Here is an 18,201-nt window from a genome sequence, read left to right as displayed (position 1 = left end):
TTCTGCCAGCACCCGTAGATCCTTGCCAAGTGGCACTCTTCGTTGCGCATTCAGGCTATAGCGCAGGCCCCTACCAAAAAAAAACAACGAAGCGGTCAGTACAACAGACGTATCAAGCATCAAAAATCAACTCTAGACCACGGTAGACCGACAACGTCGGATAAGTTGGAATTTCGACTTAATCCTGAATGTCGGCTCCCCCGCATTCGACCCCAATTGGTACTCCCATCCATCGATGGCAACGCAGAAGGTCCCCCGCCAAGGTGACATGGAATCCTTCAAATTCTCTATTAGCTTGGGCACCCCCTGCGGCGACTCAGATTCATTTGTCCGCTGCATCCTTGGCTCTTCACGTACACCAACTCGTAGAAGTGCAACACCTCCCCCACGGTTGAACCCTCACAACCGGACAGACGCCAAAGTGAGTTGAGCTCCATCAGCAACCGCCACATGTTATGGAAAATTTGCCCAAAGGCGATGCCAAATTCACAGACCAAAATCTAGAAGTTTGGCAGCAGCGGGAATGTCACTCCCTGGCGGAATATAGCCTCGTGCACGGCGGCATGCCCCGCTGGAAGGAACGACTCTCTCTCATCCTTCAGCGGTGGTCGCAATTTCACAACGTCTGGCAGGCGGAACACCCGCTTCACAAGGTTGACGGCGACCACCGTCATCGGTCCTCCAGCCTCGTCCACAGCAGTACCGTAGTGGAGAACCCAGGCCGACTCAACCTCTTCCCCTCCAGGCTCTCTCACCCCATCGGTGAAGCCGCTAGCAGCATTATTGCTCGCCAGCCTCTCCTCCCGCCTCTTGCAAGTAGCGGCATCCTCTCCTGCCATAGAACTCTCAGGACGACCTGCGCGACCCATGGCAACTTCCCAAGGTATGGTTTGTAGCAGCTCAATGTCTAGCGGTTCAGACCAGGAGGTTCCTGCAGGGGCAGACGGACGCAACGAGTCAATAAACACCCTATCCGCTACGTTGAGCGACCCGTCAAACCCGGAATCCTCACCGCTTGAAATCTCTATGACGCTAGCCATCCCAAAACCCTAAAAACCAAAACCAGTCAGTTCATACAAGATCTAGACTATCCCTTTACCACTTACATCCAAGAGCATGAAGAACAACTGCCCGGCAAATAACAAAACCAGAACAGAAAGCACCCATATACTCAAAAACCCATATTCAACCATCCAACAAACCCCAACTCTATACCAAAACACCAAAACCCATCCCCAAAGCTCACTTTGCACCCTCAGAACACACCGGGGAGGAACAGAGCACCCCAAATCGAGAAAAAAAGAACCCAGAAACCGATAAAAGCAAACACAAAAATCCAATAAAACAGGGATGGGATTCAGAATACCAACCTCAAGGATGGAAGACTTTGGTGCGACCGACGACGCTTCTCTTCACTACAGGAGATCTTCGTGCTTCAGGGATCGACAACCTCATGGAACCGTAGCAATCTTCTTCTAAGAATGTAGAAAACCAGGCTTGAAGACGACGATACTAGTTCAAGGTGCAAAGCGCCAAAAACACAAGGTTTCCTTCTCTTTTATGTCAACGTCAAACTAATCTACGCCGTCCGTTGAAAAAACGACATCACACCACAACCGTACACGTGCCCCGCAAATGCACTTACTCTCCGAATTGCCTCGGTTACAAAATCAATAATTACTCTCATTAATGACGAGATGACGGGCGTGCTGAAGAGACTTTATTGCACACGCTAATCCAATACATGTAGGCCACGTGTCAGGCACCATTACACGAAGCGTCTGTCCAGGGCAACCATTGAAAAGGAACTTCTCTTTCCATCTTGCAAGCGAGACAATCTCCGCTAAGCGGAACTTCTCTCTTTCCATCTTGCAAGGGAGATAGTCTCCGCTAAGCGCAACTCCGCTAGCGGAACTTCTCTCTTTCCATCTTGCAAGCAAGGTAGTCTCCACTAAACGCAACTCCGCTAGCGGAACTTCTCTCTTTCCATCTTGCAAGCGAGAGTCTCCGCTAGCAGAACTTCCCACTTTCCATCTTGTAAGCGAGATAGTCTCCGCTAAGCGCAATTCCGCTAGCGGCACTTCTCTCTTTCCATCTTCCAAGCGAGGTAGTCTCCGCTAAGCACAACCACGCTAGCGGAACTTCTCTCTTTCCATCTTGCAAGCGAGGTAGTCTCCGCTAAGCGCAACTTCTCTCTTTCCATCTTGCAAGCGAGATAGTTTCCGCTAAGCGCAACTCCACTAGCGAAACTTCTCTCTTTCCATCTTGTAAGCTAGATAGTCTCTGCTAAGCGCAACTCCGCTAGCAGAACTTCTCACTTATCATCTGCCAAGCAAGCTAGTCTCCGATAGGGACAACTCCGCTAGCGAGACTTCTCCCTCAACGCCTGGGAAGACCATCACCGCTGACCGCAACGCCGTACACTAGGCTGCAGCTGGGAAGGTCCCCGCGACATTGCCAGCCACGTATCATTAGCGGAGGGAATTCCGCCAGGGCGATTCCCGAGGCAACGCCTCACTTTGACAAGGACCGCAACGCGATGTTGCAGTCAAAACATGGTCTTCTGGGACAGATAGGGGGATGCATCAACAGTCTTCGACCACCCTGATCAGGCATGTTAACCCCCGCCACTTGGGTATCAAAGATGGGGTTCGCTACCGAACACCCTCTGCTCAGCGCAGCTCCCCTCAACAAACAATAGGCATTCTATGCCGGGGAATGGGGGACTCCCTAGGGGGTCTAGCAGGGGCCCACCTGGAAGGGTATAAAGCGTTTGGTCAGTAAGTCCATGGTTGACAACGCACTGATGCTAATTATGCTTTTGTAAGACTAGAGGAAGCAATGCTTCAAACCGCTAGGCAACTCCCCAACCAAGATTGCCCTCCTTGACCGGGGACTTGGGGGACTTGTACTTACATAGGCATTTGCAAGCATAATTAGCTATAACCAGCCAAACTCATGCTACCACTAGCGATACCAACTTCTGCCAAAGGAGTGACCTACTGGAACATAGCCAAGCAGGCTACTGCCTGAGCCGCAGCTTGCCCCCAGATCACCGCTGACGCGCCGCCACGTGCCGCGCCAAGATAACATTAGAAGCTCCAGAAGCGGGGGACTGAATCATATCAGTCCCACATCAAAAACATGGAGAAGATCAGCTCTCTCCTCACCTATAAAAGGTCCTATCTTCTCTCTTCATTAAGAACACAATTAATACTTACCTACTATTACTTTGTTAACACAAATACATTGACTAACTTAGGCATCGGAGAAGTGAAGATCGCCCAGCACGGTCTCTCTCTGTATTTCACTTGACAGGTAGCGGAAACTCTATCACAGGTAGCGGTCCGCCCATCGGACCAGCGTTAACAAAGGTTTAGCTACCGCTGAACTTTAAGCATTAACACAACTGGTACGCAGAAAATTGTTGGCTAGCTGTGGGTCTGAAACGAATAAATAAGGCTACGTGCAATATTGCATAACCCCATGTAGATATAGGCAAGTTGGTAGGCATAACCAATGCCCTAGCCACCATCTGTAGCCTTTTGATGGTGGCTTCTGCGAGACCATTTTGTGTAAGCACATAGGGTACAGGATGCTCAACATCGATCCAGATAGACATGCAATAATCATCAAATGCTTTTGATGTAAACTCTCTAGCGTTATCAAGCCTTATAGACTTGATAGGGTGATCAGGGTGGTGAGCCTTTAAACGTATAATCTATGCTAAGAGTTTTGCAAATGCAGCATTTCTTATGGACAATAAAGCGACATGTGACCAGCGTGTCTAATCATCCACCAGAACCATAAAGTACTAGAATGGTCCGCATTCTGGATGGATAGGTCCACATATATCTCATTTATCCTTTGTAAGAATAAAATGTTTTGTTTTGTATATTTAGCATAGGAAGGTCTCGATCCCGTTTTTGCTAAAGAGCAGGCTTTGCAAAATGAGTGATGTGCCTTTGAAATAGTCAATGAGGCATAATGGGAGGGAGGTAGTGCTTCTAGTACTTCAGAAGGCAATGACTGCATTTGAGCAATACTAGGACTGACACCTTGCAGTGTGGCGGATTTTTCTCCGATTGTATTTTTCACTCGAAAGAAGGGATGTCCATATGAGTTCTTTAAAATATGGATCATCATGTCACGACCGGGGTGCTCTAGATGGTTGTGCCAAAGCCTATATGAGTCAGTGTCCCAATTTCATTGTTGGTGACAACATAGGATGATCCGAATCGTAGTGAGGTACAATCCACTAGATTGACTCATAAGTTTCTCTAAAATGTGTTTCTTCCACATTTATTAGAGGTAATATAAAGGTATTCAGTTCCATTCTCACAATGTGTTTTTACATGATAATTGTTGGCACGAATATCGTTGAAACTTAACAAGGTTCGATTAGCTTGTGGTGCATACAGAGCGTCTATGACATTAAATATATCTCATATTCTTTAGAGTATTTCTATTTTAGGTACAATGATAATCTTTTCATTCAAATAATTTTTTCTTTTTCTGGATGTATTGCTTTACATCTTTATAGTGCTATTTCGAACCATGTAAATATGTGTATAATAAATAAATTTGAATAAATTCAGTGCTTTAGAATAAAATTCAAAATTTATTAATAAGCCAGCGATAATCAAATCAAGGTCTTGTTCAGAAATCTAATTCATCAAACCATTATTGAAATAAACTTTAAGATCAAGTAATAGTCTAATTCAAAATGAGGCATTATGCCTTCACAACTGTTTTTGGAAAATAAAATAAATAAAGCAGATTAGTCAAAATCTGGGGCATCGGTTGACTGAGCAAGTTCCTTGTTGCCATTAAAGTCTGCAATTGTGAGGTTGACCTTCTTCCCTATAGTGAGCCTCTTGTTCTTTAGACTCCCTATACCTCTTGTAATTGGTTGTTACTATGTTGCTTGCTTGGCAGTTCTTGTACAAATGCCCAATGACTCCACACATATAGCATGGTTCATTGCCAACTCTATCTTGTTTGACTGAAGGGTTCTTAGGTGCCCTTTGCACCTTGTCATGACCACTAGGGCTAGCACCACCATCTCTGCGCCATACATTGGGAGGGCCTCCACGATATCACAATCCCCATGTCCCTTGCCACGTGGTGCATTATTGCCATGTGGGTAGGGATCAGCACGTCCAACCCCCTTTGCATTTGGGTTCTTTCCACCTTTCACTTGGCCATAATTAGCCTCGAGAATTTTCTTTGTCCCAACAGGCTTGGTATTGTTGTTCAAAAGAACCTCATTATGCCTCTCAGCCACTTGCAGTATGTTGATCAGCTTATTGAAGGTTGTGATTCTTTTGTTGTCATACTCAAGCCTATACTGGTTCGCTAGTATAAGTGCTGAAGTAGGAAAAGTAGAAAGAGTCTTCCGGATCATATCATCTTTTGTGAGTTCCTTTCCACAGAAATTTAGACGTGTCTTTAGGTGCAACATATCCTTGTTGAAGTCATTGACCCTTTTATAGTCAAGCAAGCGGATTTTATTCCACTGAACGGTCAGTTCTAGGAACAAGGTGTCATGAATGTTCCCAAAACGCCCCTTAAGGGCATCCCATAGTTCTTTGGGTGTCTTCAACTAAATGTACTCCCAGCATAGGCTAGGATCATATGTCATCTCAGAAACATTAAAGCATTTGCTTTCACTTTGTCAGACGGTCCATTGTCTTTGGGGTTAGTGGGAGTTTTAATGGTAGCAGTGTAGTCTTTTGCCACAAATTCATGTTCTACATCGGAAACCCAATGGTGGTACTCAAGTCCTTCTGAGTCCAAAATGTCAAATTCAAGTCGTGTTGGATCAGCCATCTACATAAACAAGAGAGAAGAAATAAATTATGCAGTCATAAAGACATCCACGTGAATTATTTTCCAAACATATGAATTAGATTTCAAGACCAAGATTCGTAATGGTCACTTTTTTTTCTTCGATGCTATGTGAAAATATTTTATCACGGTAATTATGTGCATGAATTTTCATTATCATTGCAAAACGCAATTTATATGTAGCATTTTAAATAAGGAATAATAATAGCCTGCTTTTTTCTTCTTCTTTTTTTAGCCTACCTTTTTATTTTATGGGCCTACCTTTTTTTTTTTTTTTCTGGGCTTGCTTGTTTTTTTGTTTCTCCTTTTTTTTCTTTGGGCCGGTCCTTTTTTTGGGCTGGGTCACCTCTTTTTTTTCTTATTATTTTTTTTCGTCACTTTTTTTCTTTCTCTTTTCTTCGCTTCTGCTTCTGGTTTGCAGATGGGTAGAGGTGTGCGCAGATGAGCTGGCAGCGTGCTGGGCGAGAGGGGCCTGTGCAGGAGGAGTGGCGCTGGGATGGGCAGGCGTTGGGCTGCGCAAGACTTGGGTGTGTTGTGTTGGCAAGTGGCGGGGTGGGGCTGCAGGGCTGCCAGATTCTGCATCGATCTGTGCTGTGGACTGCGCGGGTGTGCTGGCCGCTTGGGTAGAAGGACGGCGGGATGCTGTTGTGCGAGTAGGAGGGGGACTAGGCGCGGGTGAAGGCTAGATCAAAGGCTAGGAGGCTCCAGTGAGGAGGAAGGATCGAAGGTCGAAATGCAGGTGGTTAGGATCGGTGTTGCAGGCAGTTGGTGCTGCAGATGACTCCGGTGAAGGGGAGGCGATGCTGCAGTTCCTTATGGGCTGGCGGGGACGAAGGACAATATGGTGGGTAGGCCGCCAGGATTTTTTATTTTATATTTTATATATATATATATATATACACACACACACAGATCCTATCCAGAGCAAAGTTCCGCTTTGAAATTACGAAGTGAACTTTGAGTTTTGGGTTGCTTTTAGGTCGCATATCCACATCGTTTTGGTTAATATCCAACATGGTATGCAGGTTGCTAGGTTATACTATCATTCATTCATTCTGAACATACCGAACCCAAACCCGAAACCCATAATACTCTTTAGCTAACTATGCCAAAACAACCAGAACAAGAGAAACAAAAACTTTATATAACTCAAAACACTCTGTAGCAGCACATACCCATCAAGCAAGGCACACTCAGAAACACAAATTAAAACCCAATGTGATCAAAGTCCCATAACACCAAAACCATTCCAACCAAAGCAATTGAAGCAAAAACGTGACATACCCACTATTGAAAACCCAACATGGTATGCAGAATGTCAATTAGCTAATCACCTCAATAATCTTCAATCAATAAACAGACCCAAATTGAATACAATGTAAATGAGATTGCAGAAATAAAACCCAGATCACGAATGAAGCCAGAAGCGGATTAATCAAAGCAACCTTAATAAATAAAACCTAGAAGTGGATTAATCAAAGCATCCTTAACAAATAAAACCCACAAGCGGATTAATCAAATTATCAAAGCAAAAAGACAGAATATCTCAGCTCAGATTTCTTTCGCAGAAGATGAACATGAACTAATGAAGGTACCTTGTTTCAGAACTTGTTTCCTAATTCCAATCCCAACTCAGATCTCTCTTGCTCTAAAATTGTGGATGAAGCAAAGAGAGACGTAGGGCGGAGGCTAGTCGGCTATCTCGGAGCCATTGTTGGATAACTTGGATTGCTGAAAGAGAGCGGAGTAGAAAGAGTTTTAATTTTGAGAAATGATTTAACGGGTTCCAATGGGCCTAGTGGGTTTAGCACGACCTGACCCGTTAATTTGCTGGTTTTTAGCGTGCGGGCTTTTTTCAGCACGGATTAATAATTGGAAGGGTTCGTGCGGACTTTTAACGTGCGGGTTAGCGGGTAACGGGTTCAAATGCCAGGCCTAATAAAGGTGAAGCCTATAAGGAAAGAGAGAGGGTTTTAAGGTCTCTCTGCAAAATCTAGCCCTGGGACTTTAGCATCGAGAACCGGAACTGGCAGTTCGGTTCGGGTTTTAGTATTAAAATCATGTCATTTTTCAAGAACCGGACCGTTTTCATGTCTCCGGTTTGGTTTTGGTTCGCTTGTTTGTGAACATATTAGAACCGTAGGAACCGAGATATGCAGGCCTACCACAAATAAAAGCCCATATATTTAACTAATTAAAGCCCTATTGCCTTAAGTCCAGGCTTGTTTCGTTTGTAACTCGACGTCTTGACCTAATGTTCCAATACTTCGATCAAACACGACCTCAAACAATCAAACCTCAGTTCCTCTGTCAGTCCTCAGCTCAACAGCTCCTTAGTTCATCCCCAATTCCAGACCTAGCTTTCGAAGTCAAAATTGTTCTTCCTCAATTCAAAAACACAAAAATCAAATCATCCCATTTCATCTGTCACTCCGTGCTTCAAAATCATAAATCCCAAGTCCTAAATCGAAATCCTCTTTCCCCACTTCGAAACAACAAGGCCTCCCTCGGGCTCTCTGTTTCTGTTAGCTGTCCCTCTTCCTCTGGCGGTGAAGCTTTCGGTGCAAGAACCCAACACTGTAAGGTAGTTTGATTTTTCGTTCAAGTTAATTTCTCTCTCAATTTTTCGGTTTTGGTTGATGCGAAAACTTTCAATCCCATCCCTTTTCTAGGTGTAGACCCCCGTATTCTTTTTATTTTATTTATTGTTTATTTTAATTTGTCGAATAACGTATGAAGCCACGTATTCGTATGATACACAAATATTCGCGCTTAGGTTAAGACTTTGAGGCCATTTAAAGGATTAAGAAATTTAGAGAAAATCCAATTTGGGTCTAGAAAAGTATCTTTTAAAGTATCGAGGCTTAGGACAAACCCGGAAAATTTTCCCGAAAGGATTCGGTGAAGAATCGGAGAAATAAGGGTGTTGAAGAGGTAATTTTCGGAGTGGGCTTGAGGAAATTAAGAGAAAAATGAAATAGGAGCAGCCCAAGCCATTTGCCCAAAAGGAGGGGCAAATTGGACTTTTCACAATTAAAATAGGGGAAGCTATTTAAGCATCTTAACCCCCCAAAAACCCTAGCCTCCCTCTCATTTCTCATTTCAGCTTTCTCTCTCTACCCGGTCGCCGGAAATCGCCGCCGCCGGTCGCCGCCGTCGCCGGAATCCGGATTTCAACCAAAATTTCCAGATTTTCTCCTCTTCCTTCCCTCTTTCCATTTCTCCAACCAAAATCATGAAATTTAGCCATTTAATCCCCCAAAAACCCTAGAACCCGAAGCTAAAATTGGGGCTTTTGTGATTTCTTCTTTCCAAGCTCAAATCAAGGTATTTTCCATCCTAATCTAGCCTATATTCCTTCGATCTATACATCTTTCTTCCTAAATCCGAGTTTTTGATTTGGGTTTGTGATTTTGTTTGCATGAACCCGATTTCTCCTTGAACCATGAAGCTAGGCTATGGGTTTGGCAAGGATTTTTGGTAAGGATCTATCCATGCAACCTTGTTTTCGAGTTTTTGGTTGAGATGTTGATTATGGACGGATTTGTAGGTGAAGAAGGCCAAGGAGAAGGTATATGACGTGATTTTTGAAGAAGAAAGGGTAAGGAATGGGTTTTGGACAAACCCTAGAATTTTTGGAATTTATTTGGTTGATTTGGTTTATGTTGAGCTTTTGTTGTTGTTGGAAAAATTGTGAAATTAGAGATTTGAGGATGGATAAATTAGTAGGATTTTCTTAGCATAATTTTCTTAGTGTTGGAATTTTTGTTGTTGAAGATTTGGTAATTATAGTTGTGTAGTTTTGGCCAAAGGAAAAAGAAAAGGAAGAAGAAAAGAAATGGATTTGTTCTTGGAAGAAAAGGAAAATAAAGAAAATGGTAAAAATTGGATTAAATGAGTTTTTACCTTGGTAAAGTGGTGAAAAGTGAAGAAGGTGAAAGTAAAGGTAAATTCGGTAAAAATTCGGTAAAAGGTAAAAGTGAAAGTGTGGAGGTAAAAGTCATGGTAAAAGTGAAAAGGTGAAAAATGAGAAGTAAATGGGTAAAAGTAAAAGTAAAACTTTATTTATAATTATTTATTTATTTATTTTTAATAAATAAGAATTATTTACTTATTTATTTTTAATAAATAATAAATAATGGTAAATAGAGGATTACTTGGTCAAAGTCAAAAGTCAAAGTCAAAAAGTCAAAAGTCAACTTATAGAGTTGACCATGGTTGACCGACCTCATAAAACGTGTGGATCGACTCGACTTTGGTCGCTCGGATTGACGATAGTTTAGCGGAGCGATAAGGACGTTTTTCCTTTTTAGGAAAGAAGTTAGTTTCCCAAATTGGTAAAGGTTGAAAGAAATAATTAATGGTCTCATTGAAATAAAAAGGATTAGTATGCGCGATTACTTTAACGTTGATCATGATGTTTACCTGGATAATTACTTACCAACTAAGTAATGGTTTAGGAAACACGATCGTTAAGGAAGTTTAAGCGGGAAGTATCAGAGTGTGGAATACGCCGGCATATTCCAGGTAGGGTGAGCTGTCCCTTCCTTGTTAGAGGCTTTTCGATATATGTGGAATGCTCTAGTATAATATTATGTTGCATGCAAGTATTTTTGGTTGTTCATTAGTCGATGCCTCGTGATACATGTGTTTTCAGAACTGATAATTGTTGATTGCGAAAACCGAGGCTAGACTTGCATGTTGAGATACTGTACCCTTTTGTATGTTGTGTTTGTGACCTGAAAGTGAATGGGACCTAGACGCGTAGATTCCTAGGGATCCCACGGTGTCGATAACCGTGAACCTCCAGAGGGGGCTGTGCTCCTATGTTTGTCAAGGAAAGGTAAATATAGACAGTGAACCAGTCATAGGAGACTCAGAGCCAGGAAATGGACACTTTCGCTACTTGTAGTCACAAGGACTACAGAGTAGTTGGCTGGTTCTCGAACTCAGGACGAACCAGGTCGGTCACCGATTTATTTTGGTTAAGAGGGCAGGTAAGTATCTCGGAGCTCCAAATTGTGTGAAGCATGCTGCATATGATTTCCTGAAACGAAACAACTGTGATTGTTTTTGTTTGCATTTGTTTTACTTGATTTTACAAATGCGCGCAACCTATACTCTAATAGCTATGTTTTACCTATTAGATTTCAAACCTAACTAAGGTTGGGTCGGCCCCTATTGGGCTAGCGAGGACGAAATGCTCACCCCTACATTTCAGGTTACAACTAGGTCATTCTGGACGATTTGGATTAGAGGTGGGTCGTTGGCCGAGTCCGTGTGTTGCTGTTCCTGTTGCTTGAAGTTCTTCCCATTTGGTACTCCATCGATTTACTAGCTTCTCTTTCTATGTTGAAACTCTGTGAGGTCCGCCTACCTGGGAACGCGCCTCACCCCTTGTTTTATTGTTATTGTTGAACTCCTTTCATTTCGATTATGATGTAAGCCCTAAGGCATCACAGTGCACTTGCCACTTTATTTTGTTGCATTTTCAGACTTGTTGATTTAAATGTTGGGTTGTTGACTTAAAGTCCTTTCATAAAAGGTTTCTTGGTCTCCTATTTTCTAAAATTGTGTTTTCAAAAAGGCCTTGTAGTATTAAGTTGGTAGGTCTACGGTACGTCTACGACGTATCGAGCTCCTATTGGCTTAAAATTACAGCGCTGTGGTATACCCATTCGGGTCGCCACAGTAGAGTGGTATCAGAGCAAGTTTCGAAAAAAGGTTGTTTTTGTAAAAGCGTTTTTGCTAAAAACCCAACAACCCAAAAACGTTTTCTAGAAAGTTTTCTTGGTTTTGTAAAGGTGTTCTTCTTTTCCAAAAAAAAAAAAAAAAACAGAGGTTCTTTGAGGAAAATCTTTTGAGTTTTCGTTGTCTTGCAAATCGTTTCGATTTCAAAAGAAAAGGATTTAAGGAAAGAAGTTTCAAATCACCTGTGATGCCTAATCCCAAAACCATCGCTTCTCATTTAATTTCCTTTGCGCTACCATAACCCTTCGCGTAGCCCCTATCTACTTTACTTCTTTTCAAGAGTCATTCATTCGTTGTATATAGTTCGATCATTGTAGTCTTGTGTTATTGCAAAATAATATTGTGAGATCTTCATTAGGGAGATTCCACCTCGTGCATTTGGCACATGAAAATGGAAAAGCCTTTGATTTGTAGACTTCAACTGAACGTTGAAGAGCTTAGGTTTGATCTCATGTTGTGAGCTTTGTGAATCATGTTGTATTTTGTTCTGTCTCAGTTTGACTCCTGTTACGATGCCGCCACGACCCGATCCTAGGATGGCAGCCGTGTTACGGGCATTCGAAGCCCTAGGCAATGCCCCGGAACAGACCCCGGAAGAACTTGAAAGATATAGGGTGACGCAATGCTTGGAGCAGTTCACCAAGCTTAAACCACCCCAGTTCAACGGAATCGGTGAAGCCTGCGAGGCTGAAAACTGGTTGAGGCAAATCTTGAAGACCTTGGATATCTTAAGGACACCGGAGCAGTATCGTGTGTCCCTAGCTGTACACCAGCTTGTCGGGGAGGCTGACAACTGGTGGGATACCGTCCGTAGCCTACGGACTGTCGCTGATTTAACTTGGGCAGAGTTCGAGCAACTCTTTCTGGAGAGATTCTTTCCACCTGTTCTGAAGGCACAGAAGATCAGTGAGTTCTTTGCTCTGACCCAAGGAAACAAGACCACTCACGAGTATGTTGTGGCCTTCACACGACTACTTAAGTACGTGCCAGCAATCGCCAATGACGATCAGATGAAGAAACAAAGGTTCATGGCGGGACTCCGAGACTAGATTCGACGCGAGCTACGCTCGGACACTACCTTGAGCTACAGTGAGTCCGTAGCCGCCGCCTACGCCATCGAGGCTGATGAAGCTGCATACCCAAGACGTGGGGATGGTCAGGGAAGCTCTCACCCACGGAAGAATCACTGGGTGCACCGGAGGAAGCTCCGAGGAGGAAATTCCCAAGGATATGCCAGTTCCAGCAGTAGCAGTGGATCTTCAGGAAGACGGGGCCCTGCACCCTACACTTGTTTTGCTTGTGGCCAGCCTGGACACACCAAGGTTCGCTGCCCGTTTGTTAACAACTCACAAGGAGCGTCTTCTGGCTCGGGATTCCAGAATCCGAGGCCCGCTCAGTCACTATCGACTCAGATATCGCCAGCACCATATCGACCACCGAACCCTACTCAGCAGCAGTACCAACAACCTCAGCCGCTGGCAGTGAGGTATGACCAGCAGATCACTGCACCACGACCTGCCAACCAGGCAAACCGAGGAAGAAACCGTGGAGGACGCAACCAGGGAGGACGTGGACAACTGAATGCAATCACCGGTGGAGAGACTACTGAGGCTTCTGGCTCTGGCACCGCACTAGCTGGTACGATACTCATCTCTAACTCTGAGGCTAGAGTTTTGCTTGACATTGGTGCATCTCATTCATTCATCACTACATGGTTAGCTGAGTCACTAGAACTAGAACCAACCCCGCTAGACGGAGTTTTCGACTTTAACACACCGCTTGGTGTGGGGACTGGAGTAGACAAAGTCTATAGGAAGTGCCAAGTTGTTATTGGCGGTAAGAAGCTCCAAGCCGATCTCTATCCAATCGAGTTGTATGATTTTGATCTAATTCTCGGGATGGACTGGCTGAGCAAGTATAGAGCACTCATCGATTGAGATCGACGCGCCTTGCGAATCACACCACCAAGCAGGGAGGCCTTCGAAATAAAAATGGCAGAACCCCTCTTACCTCCAAGTTCACTACTGAAGGCTTGTTTTCGAGGGAGGAGAACGCTCGCTTGTTACAGCATTATCGCTGCAGGGGAAAAGACAAACATGGAGTCCAACAGCTACGTGCCGATTGTAGACGAGTACCCCAACGTAATTCCGGAGGAGCTACCAGGATTACCCCCGCATCGTGAAGTGGAATTTCGCAGTGACCTAGTTCCCGGTACCGAGCCGATCTCGATATCGCCGTATCGGATGGCACCAGCCGAGATGAGCGAATTGAGGTTACAACTAGAAGATCTGGAAAGCAAGGGATTCATCCGAAAGAGTTCATCACCTTGGGGAGCTTCTGTCTTGTTTGCTAAGAAGCCTGACGGAACGCTACGTTTGTGCGTAGATTATCGACGATTGAACCAAGTAACGATCAAGAACAAGTATCCACTACCAAGGATAGACGAGTTGTTTGACCAACTTGCGGGAGCGATGTTCTTCTCTAAGATCGACCTTCGATCAGGGTATCACCAGTTGCGAGTGCGTGAAGAGGACATACCGAAGACGGCTTTCCGAACGCGCTATGGGCACTTCGAGTTTGTTGTCATGCCTTTTGGGCTGACCAACGCCCCAGCCGCATTCATGGATCTAATGAACAGAGTGTTTCGACCCTACTTGGATAAGTTCGTGATTGTCTTTATCGACGACATCCTCATCTACTCCAAGACGCAAGAGGAGCATGCTTATCATCTTCGCATAGTTCTGCAGACACTATTGGATCACCAACTCTACGCTAAGAAATCCAAGTGTGACTTTTGGCTCACAGAAGTAAAGTTCCTTGGACATGTCATCTCTGCAGCTGGACTTTCAGTGGACCCTTCGAAACTTGGAGCTGTCAGAAACTTTGAATTGGTCTGCATAAGTTGCTTCTGAGCTAGAAGATCATATTTTGGCTTTGGAGCTTTGGTACTTTCGCGCTGGATGACATCATCCATGAAAGCAAGATCATTTCAAGCCAGTACTATTGCCAATAATACATTTGCAGCTGTCCATTATAATCAGTGACACTCTGGGCCAACTATAAGTGACGGCGCAACCATTGTCAAACTTCCAGCCAAAAACTATAAATTAAAGCTTGAAAACGACCTTTTTTGAGACTACCAATTCAACCATATCCTCTCAATCTTTTAGAATAAACCGTAAAACAGAAGTGCAGTACCATATTTGATATTTCCTTCTATTCTCCTTGTATTGTTTATCTTGTGCTGTGTCCAGTTCCCAAGTTCAGGTTGCTCTAAGTAGATGGTGTTGACGATATTCCGCAGATCATGAGACATGAAAAAAATCTCCATTTGACTACTCCAATAATCATAGTTTTCTCCTTCAAAGATGGGAACTTCGCCGGGGGATATGCAAACAAGGTGGGGAGTGAATTTGGACTCATTGGAACAAGGGGTGGGATTTTTAGGTGAGGAAAAGTATCTGAGTTTAGCTCTGATACCCAATTTTTTTGGGGTAAAACGAAAGTGCAGTAGGTTAGAGACTAGTTTTTTAAAGGAAATTTGCAGCTATTTGATTTAACAAAACAGAGGGGGTTACAAAGATGGATAAGCAGAGCTGCTGCTCCTGCTATCTGTTCTTCTTTTTCTTAGTTGCATCATAAAGCTGCAGACACATATTTAAACTTGGAGAGGTGGATTCTAGAGATCAGTAGAGTTCCAAGATATTGAGAATTCTGAAGGACACTAGCTATGACAGACAACACATTTGGAAACATAAGATTACAAATTACTCTCTTAACACAATTTACTAAGCCAAACAGACATTACTTCAATAACAATATTTTTATGCCTAAATAACATTTAACTTTTCTGCAGTAGAACTTGGTTCACTAGATTGTCCAAATTTTTGAACGAAGAACCCTCTGGAGCCGTGGCTTCTTCCGCAAGTTTCTTCCACTCCATGACCCTACTCTTCATTTTCTTACCCTTCTCTCCTTCCATTAACTCCCTAACGAGCTTCGCTACTTCATCTCTCTTGACATCATTGGTAATTTCCATTCCGATTCCCCATTTGTTACAAGTATAGAAACAGTTTGTTTGCTGGTCACCAAAGAATGGCCAACAGAGCATTGGCACTCCAGCTGTCAGACTCTCAATGGTTGAATTCCAACCACAGTGTGTAAGAAACCCTCCGACTGAAGGATGGTTAAGCACTTCCTCTTGTGGACACCAACTTGCTAGCAGACCTCTTTCTTTGGTTTCAGCTACAAACTCAGGTGGCAGAATAGCCGATTCACCAATAACAAGATCAGGCCTCACTACCCACAAAAAATGAAACTTGCTATTTGCAAGTCCCCAACCAAACTCTACAAGCTGTTGTGGTGTCAAGACCGCTACACTACCAAAGTTCACATAAACAACTGAATTTTGCGCCTTATTCTTCAACCATTCGAGGCATTCACATTCTTCTTTCCACAGACTGTATCCCATAGACTCCAAAGGGTCGTTTGGAATCTGATTCAGAAGTAACTCGATGGGGCCAATTGTATAAACAAGTGGCTGATCAAACATAGAAGAGATAGCATCCAAAACATCATGTTCCAAAGCATCAAAAGTAAGTAATACAACTGCAGAAGCTTTATGAACGCTATCCGTGGCCTCCATGCTGAAGTTAAACATGGGGTCATTGGGATCTGTGGTTCGAAAAAGGGTTGGGAGATCCCTCAATCGAATATCTTTCATTCCTCGAATCCAATCTATTTTTCCGTCCAGAAATCCATTTGTGAACCAGCTCTCATCTGCCACACCCAAGTAATAGATTAGTGATACGAAAATTTCCCATGCATCAAAATAAAATGAAAAAACTGCATGTCAATATACATATGTAACACACACACACACACACACACAATTTATGTATGTATATGTATGTGTAGCTAGTTATTTATTCACCTTTGAATGGTGCAAGCCCTTTTTGGACCAAAGTGCGAAATTGTTTGCATCCCATGAAGGCGGAAGCAGAAATAGTATAGAAGAGTGCTATGGGGACTCCAATTTCTTCAGCTGCTGTGATGGTGAACACTGACATGAAACCATCTGAAACAATGCAAGTCACTGGAGGTTTAGTCTGAGTGTTGTTAAGTTTCATGAGGAGATCACGGAAAGGAGCCAAGAAATTTTTTCGGACACAGTCACAGAGTAAAGCAATGTCTTGGGTGGCATCTTCATTTGAATCTGGAAGGCCATCTGGAATGGTTTCAAACTGAAAATCAGGGAAGCCATCTAAGGAGTTGGGTCCTAGAGACTTAAGGAAGCGCTTGTGATTGAACTCTGTGTTGACAAAGGTTACATAAAAACCTCTGTGGTGTAGGAGTTTTGCCAATTTAAGCACTGCCTTTATATGGCTTTGAGCAGGACTTGGAATACAAACAGCATGAGGCTTATTGGAAGACATCTTAGAATTTCCACTGTGTGTGAGTGTTTGTGGTCTCACAGTTCACATCATTTATAGGGCTAATGGGCTACTTTTTGATGTGGTCCTTATCCAGAATCTTGAATATTCAAACTCAAGATTGAATTTGCAACTCTAGCGTGTGCAATCACACCAGTATAATACACCCAATCCCTTTAAAACTCTGCAAACGAGTCAAGTTTGGGTGAGAGTAGAATGACAAGTAAACAAAAACTGCAAGATGTGAAATAAAATATAACTAAAATCATATCATATGTAGATGTGAAGTCTGAGTCACCAGTGAGAAAATTATCTTTAACCGTTCAGCAAGATGTCAGAAAACTGAGGATATCATAGCAAAATTATAAGTGCCTAGGCTTAGCAGGGGAACAAGCAAGCAAAGAAATCGAGATGTATCCCCTTTCCATGAAAGTACTGATCATATATACCCCATCACTTGAAATATTACAAAGGACCACCAGATCAGCCTGCTTAATAATTTTAAGTTTTCTTGTAATTCGACCAAACAGCGTTGCTAATCAGCTATTATTGCTTTATATATGTAGTTTAGTCTTCCTTGGTGGTTTGTTTGTTTATTATCTCTTTCTTGTTACTATTGTACACCAGCCTGGAAAAAATATAAGAAAATAAAAAGTAGAAACATCAGTGATGAAAAAGAGGTAAAACTTCCAAATAGGGAAACAATAAAAAACATTAGGTGCTGTAGGATGAGGCCATGGCTGGATTGTAGGCGTGACTGCATTAGTGGTTATGAGTACTTATCCCTAAACCCAGACAAGGATTCTAACCTCTCGAGCTGCTCTCTGACAAATCTTGTAATGTATTTGCTATATTCAAGCACACTTACAACTGAGTTACAATCCTGTTCTTATAGAGCTCCTATAAGATTATAATATCAACATCATAGCTGGAAAGCCTAACACCTACATGTGTGATCCAGCTGATGTGAGGCTGGAAAGGTTAGTGGGCTACAGCTCACTTAACACTCCCCCTCAAGTTGGGGAATAGATGTCTCGCATACCCAACTTGTCTAGTGAGCTGTGGAACACTTTTCCAGAAACAGCTTTGGTCAGGATATCTGCAAGTTGATCTTCAGTACGCACATGTGGCATGTTAATGGTTTCTGACTCCAACTTCTCCTTGATGA

General features: G+C 43.2%; 1 protein-coding gene and 1 long non-coding RNA gene across 2 annotated transcripts; one reads left to right on the top strand and one right to left on the bottom strand.

Moving 5' to 3' along the window:
- Positions 1-9,004: 9,004 nt before the first annotated feature.
- Positions 9,005-11,380, top strand: LOC112189145. The gene is made up of 4 exons (XR_002931743.2): positions 9,005-9,330; positions 9,401-9,451; positions 10,311-10,377; positions 11,072-11,380. It is a non-coding gene; the product is annotated as an uncharacterized LOC112189145 (long non-coding RNA).
- A 3,747-nt stretch (positions 11,381-15,127) lies between these two features.
- On the bottom strand, positions 15,128-17,074 carry LOC112185660 (7-deoxyloganetin glucosyltransferase). Its single transcript, XM_024323927.2, has 2 exons — positions 16,535-17,074; positions 15,128-16,380 (listed from the first exon to the last, which is right to left on the bottom strand). The coding sequence occupies exons 1-2, from the start codon at positions 17,034-17,036 to the stop codon at positions 15,443-15,445; spliced, it is 1,440 nt and encodes a 479-aa protein (XP_024179695.1). The 5' UTR covers positions 17,037-17,074; the 3' UTR covers positions 15,128-15,442.
- Between the last annotated feature and the right edge of the window lie 1,127 nt (positions 17,075-18,201).

The sequence above is a fragment of the Rosa chinensis genome, chromosome 2 (genome assembly GCF_002994745.2).
Source record: "Rosa chinensis cultivar Old Blush chromosome 2, RchiOBHm-V2, whole genome shotgun sequence".
In the NCBI taxonomy this organism is placed as follows: Eukaryota; Viridiplantae; Streptophyta; class Magnoliopsida; order Rosales; family Rosaceae; genus Rosa; species Rosa chinensis.
This window is presented reverse-complemented; position numbering and strand designations above follow the sequence as displayed.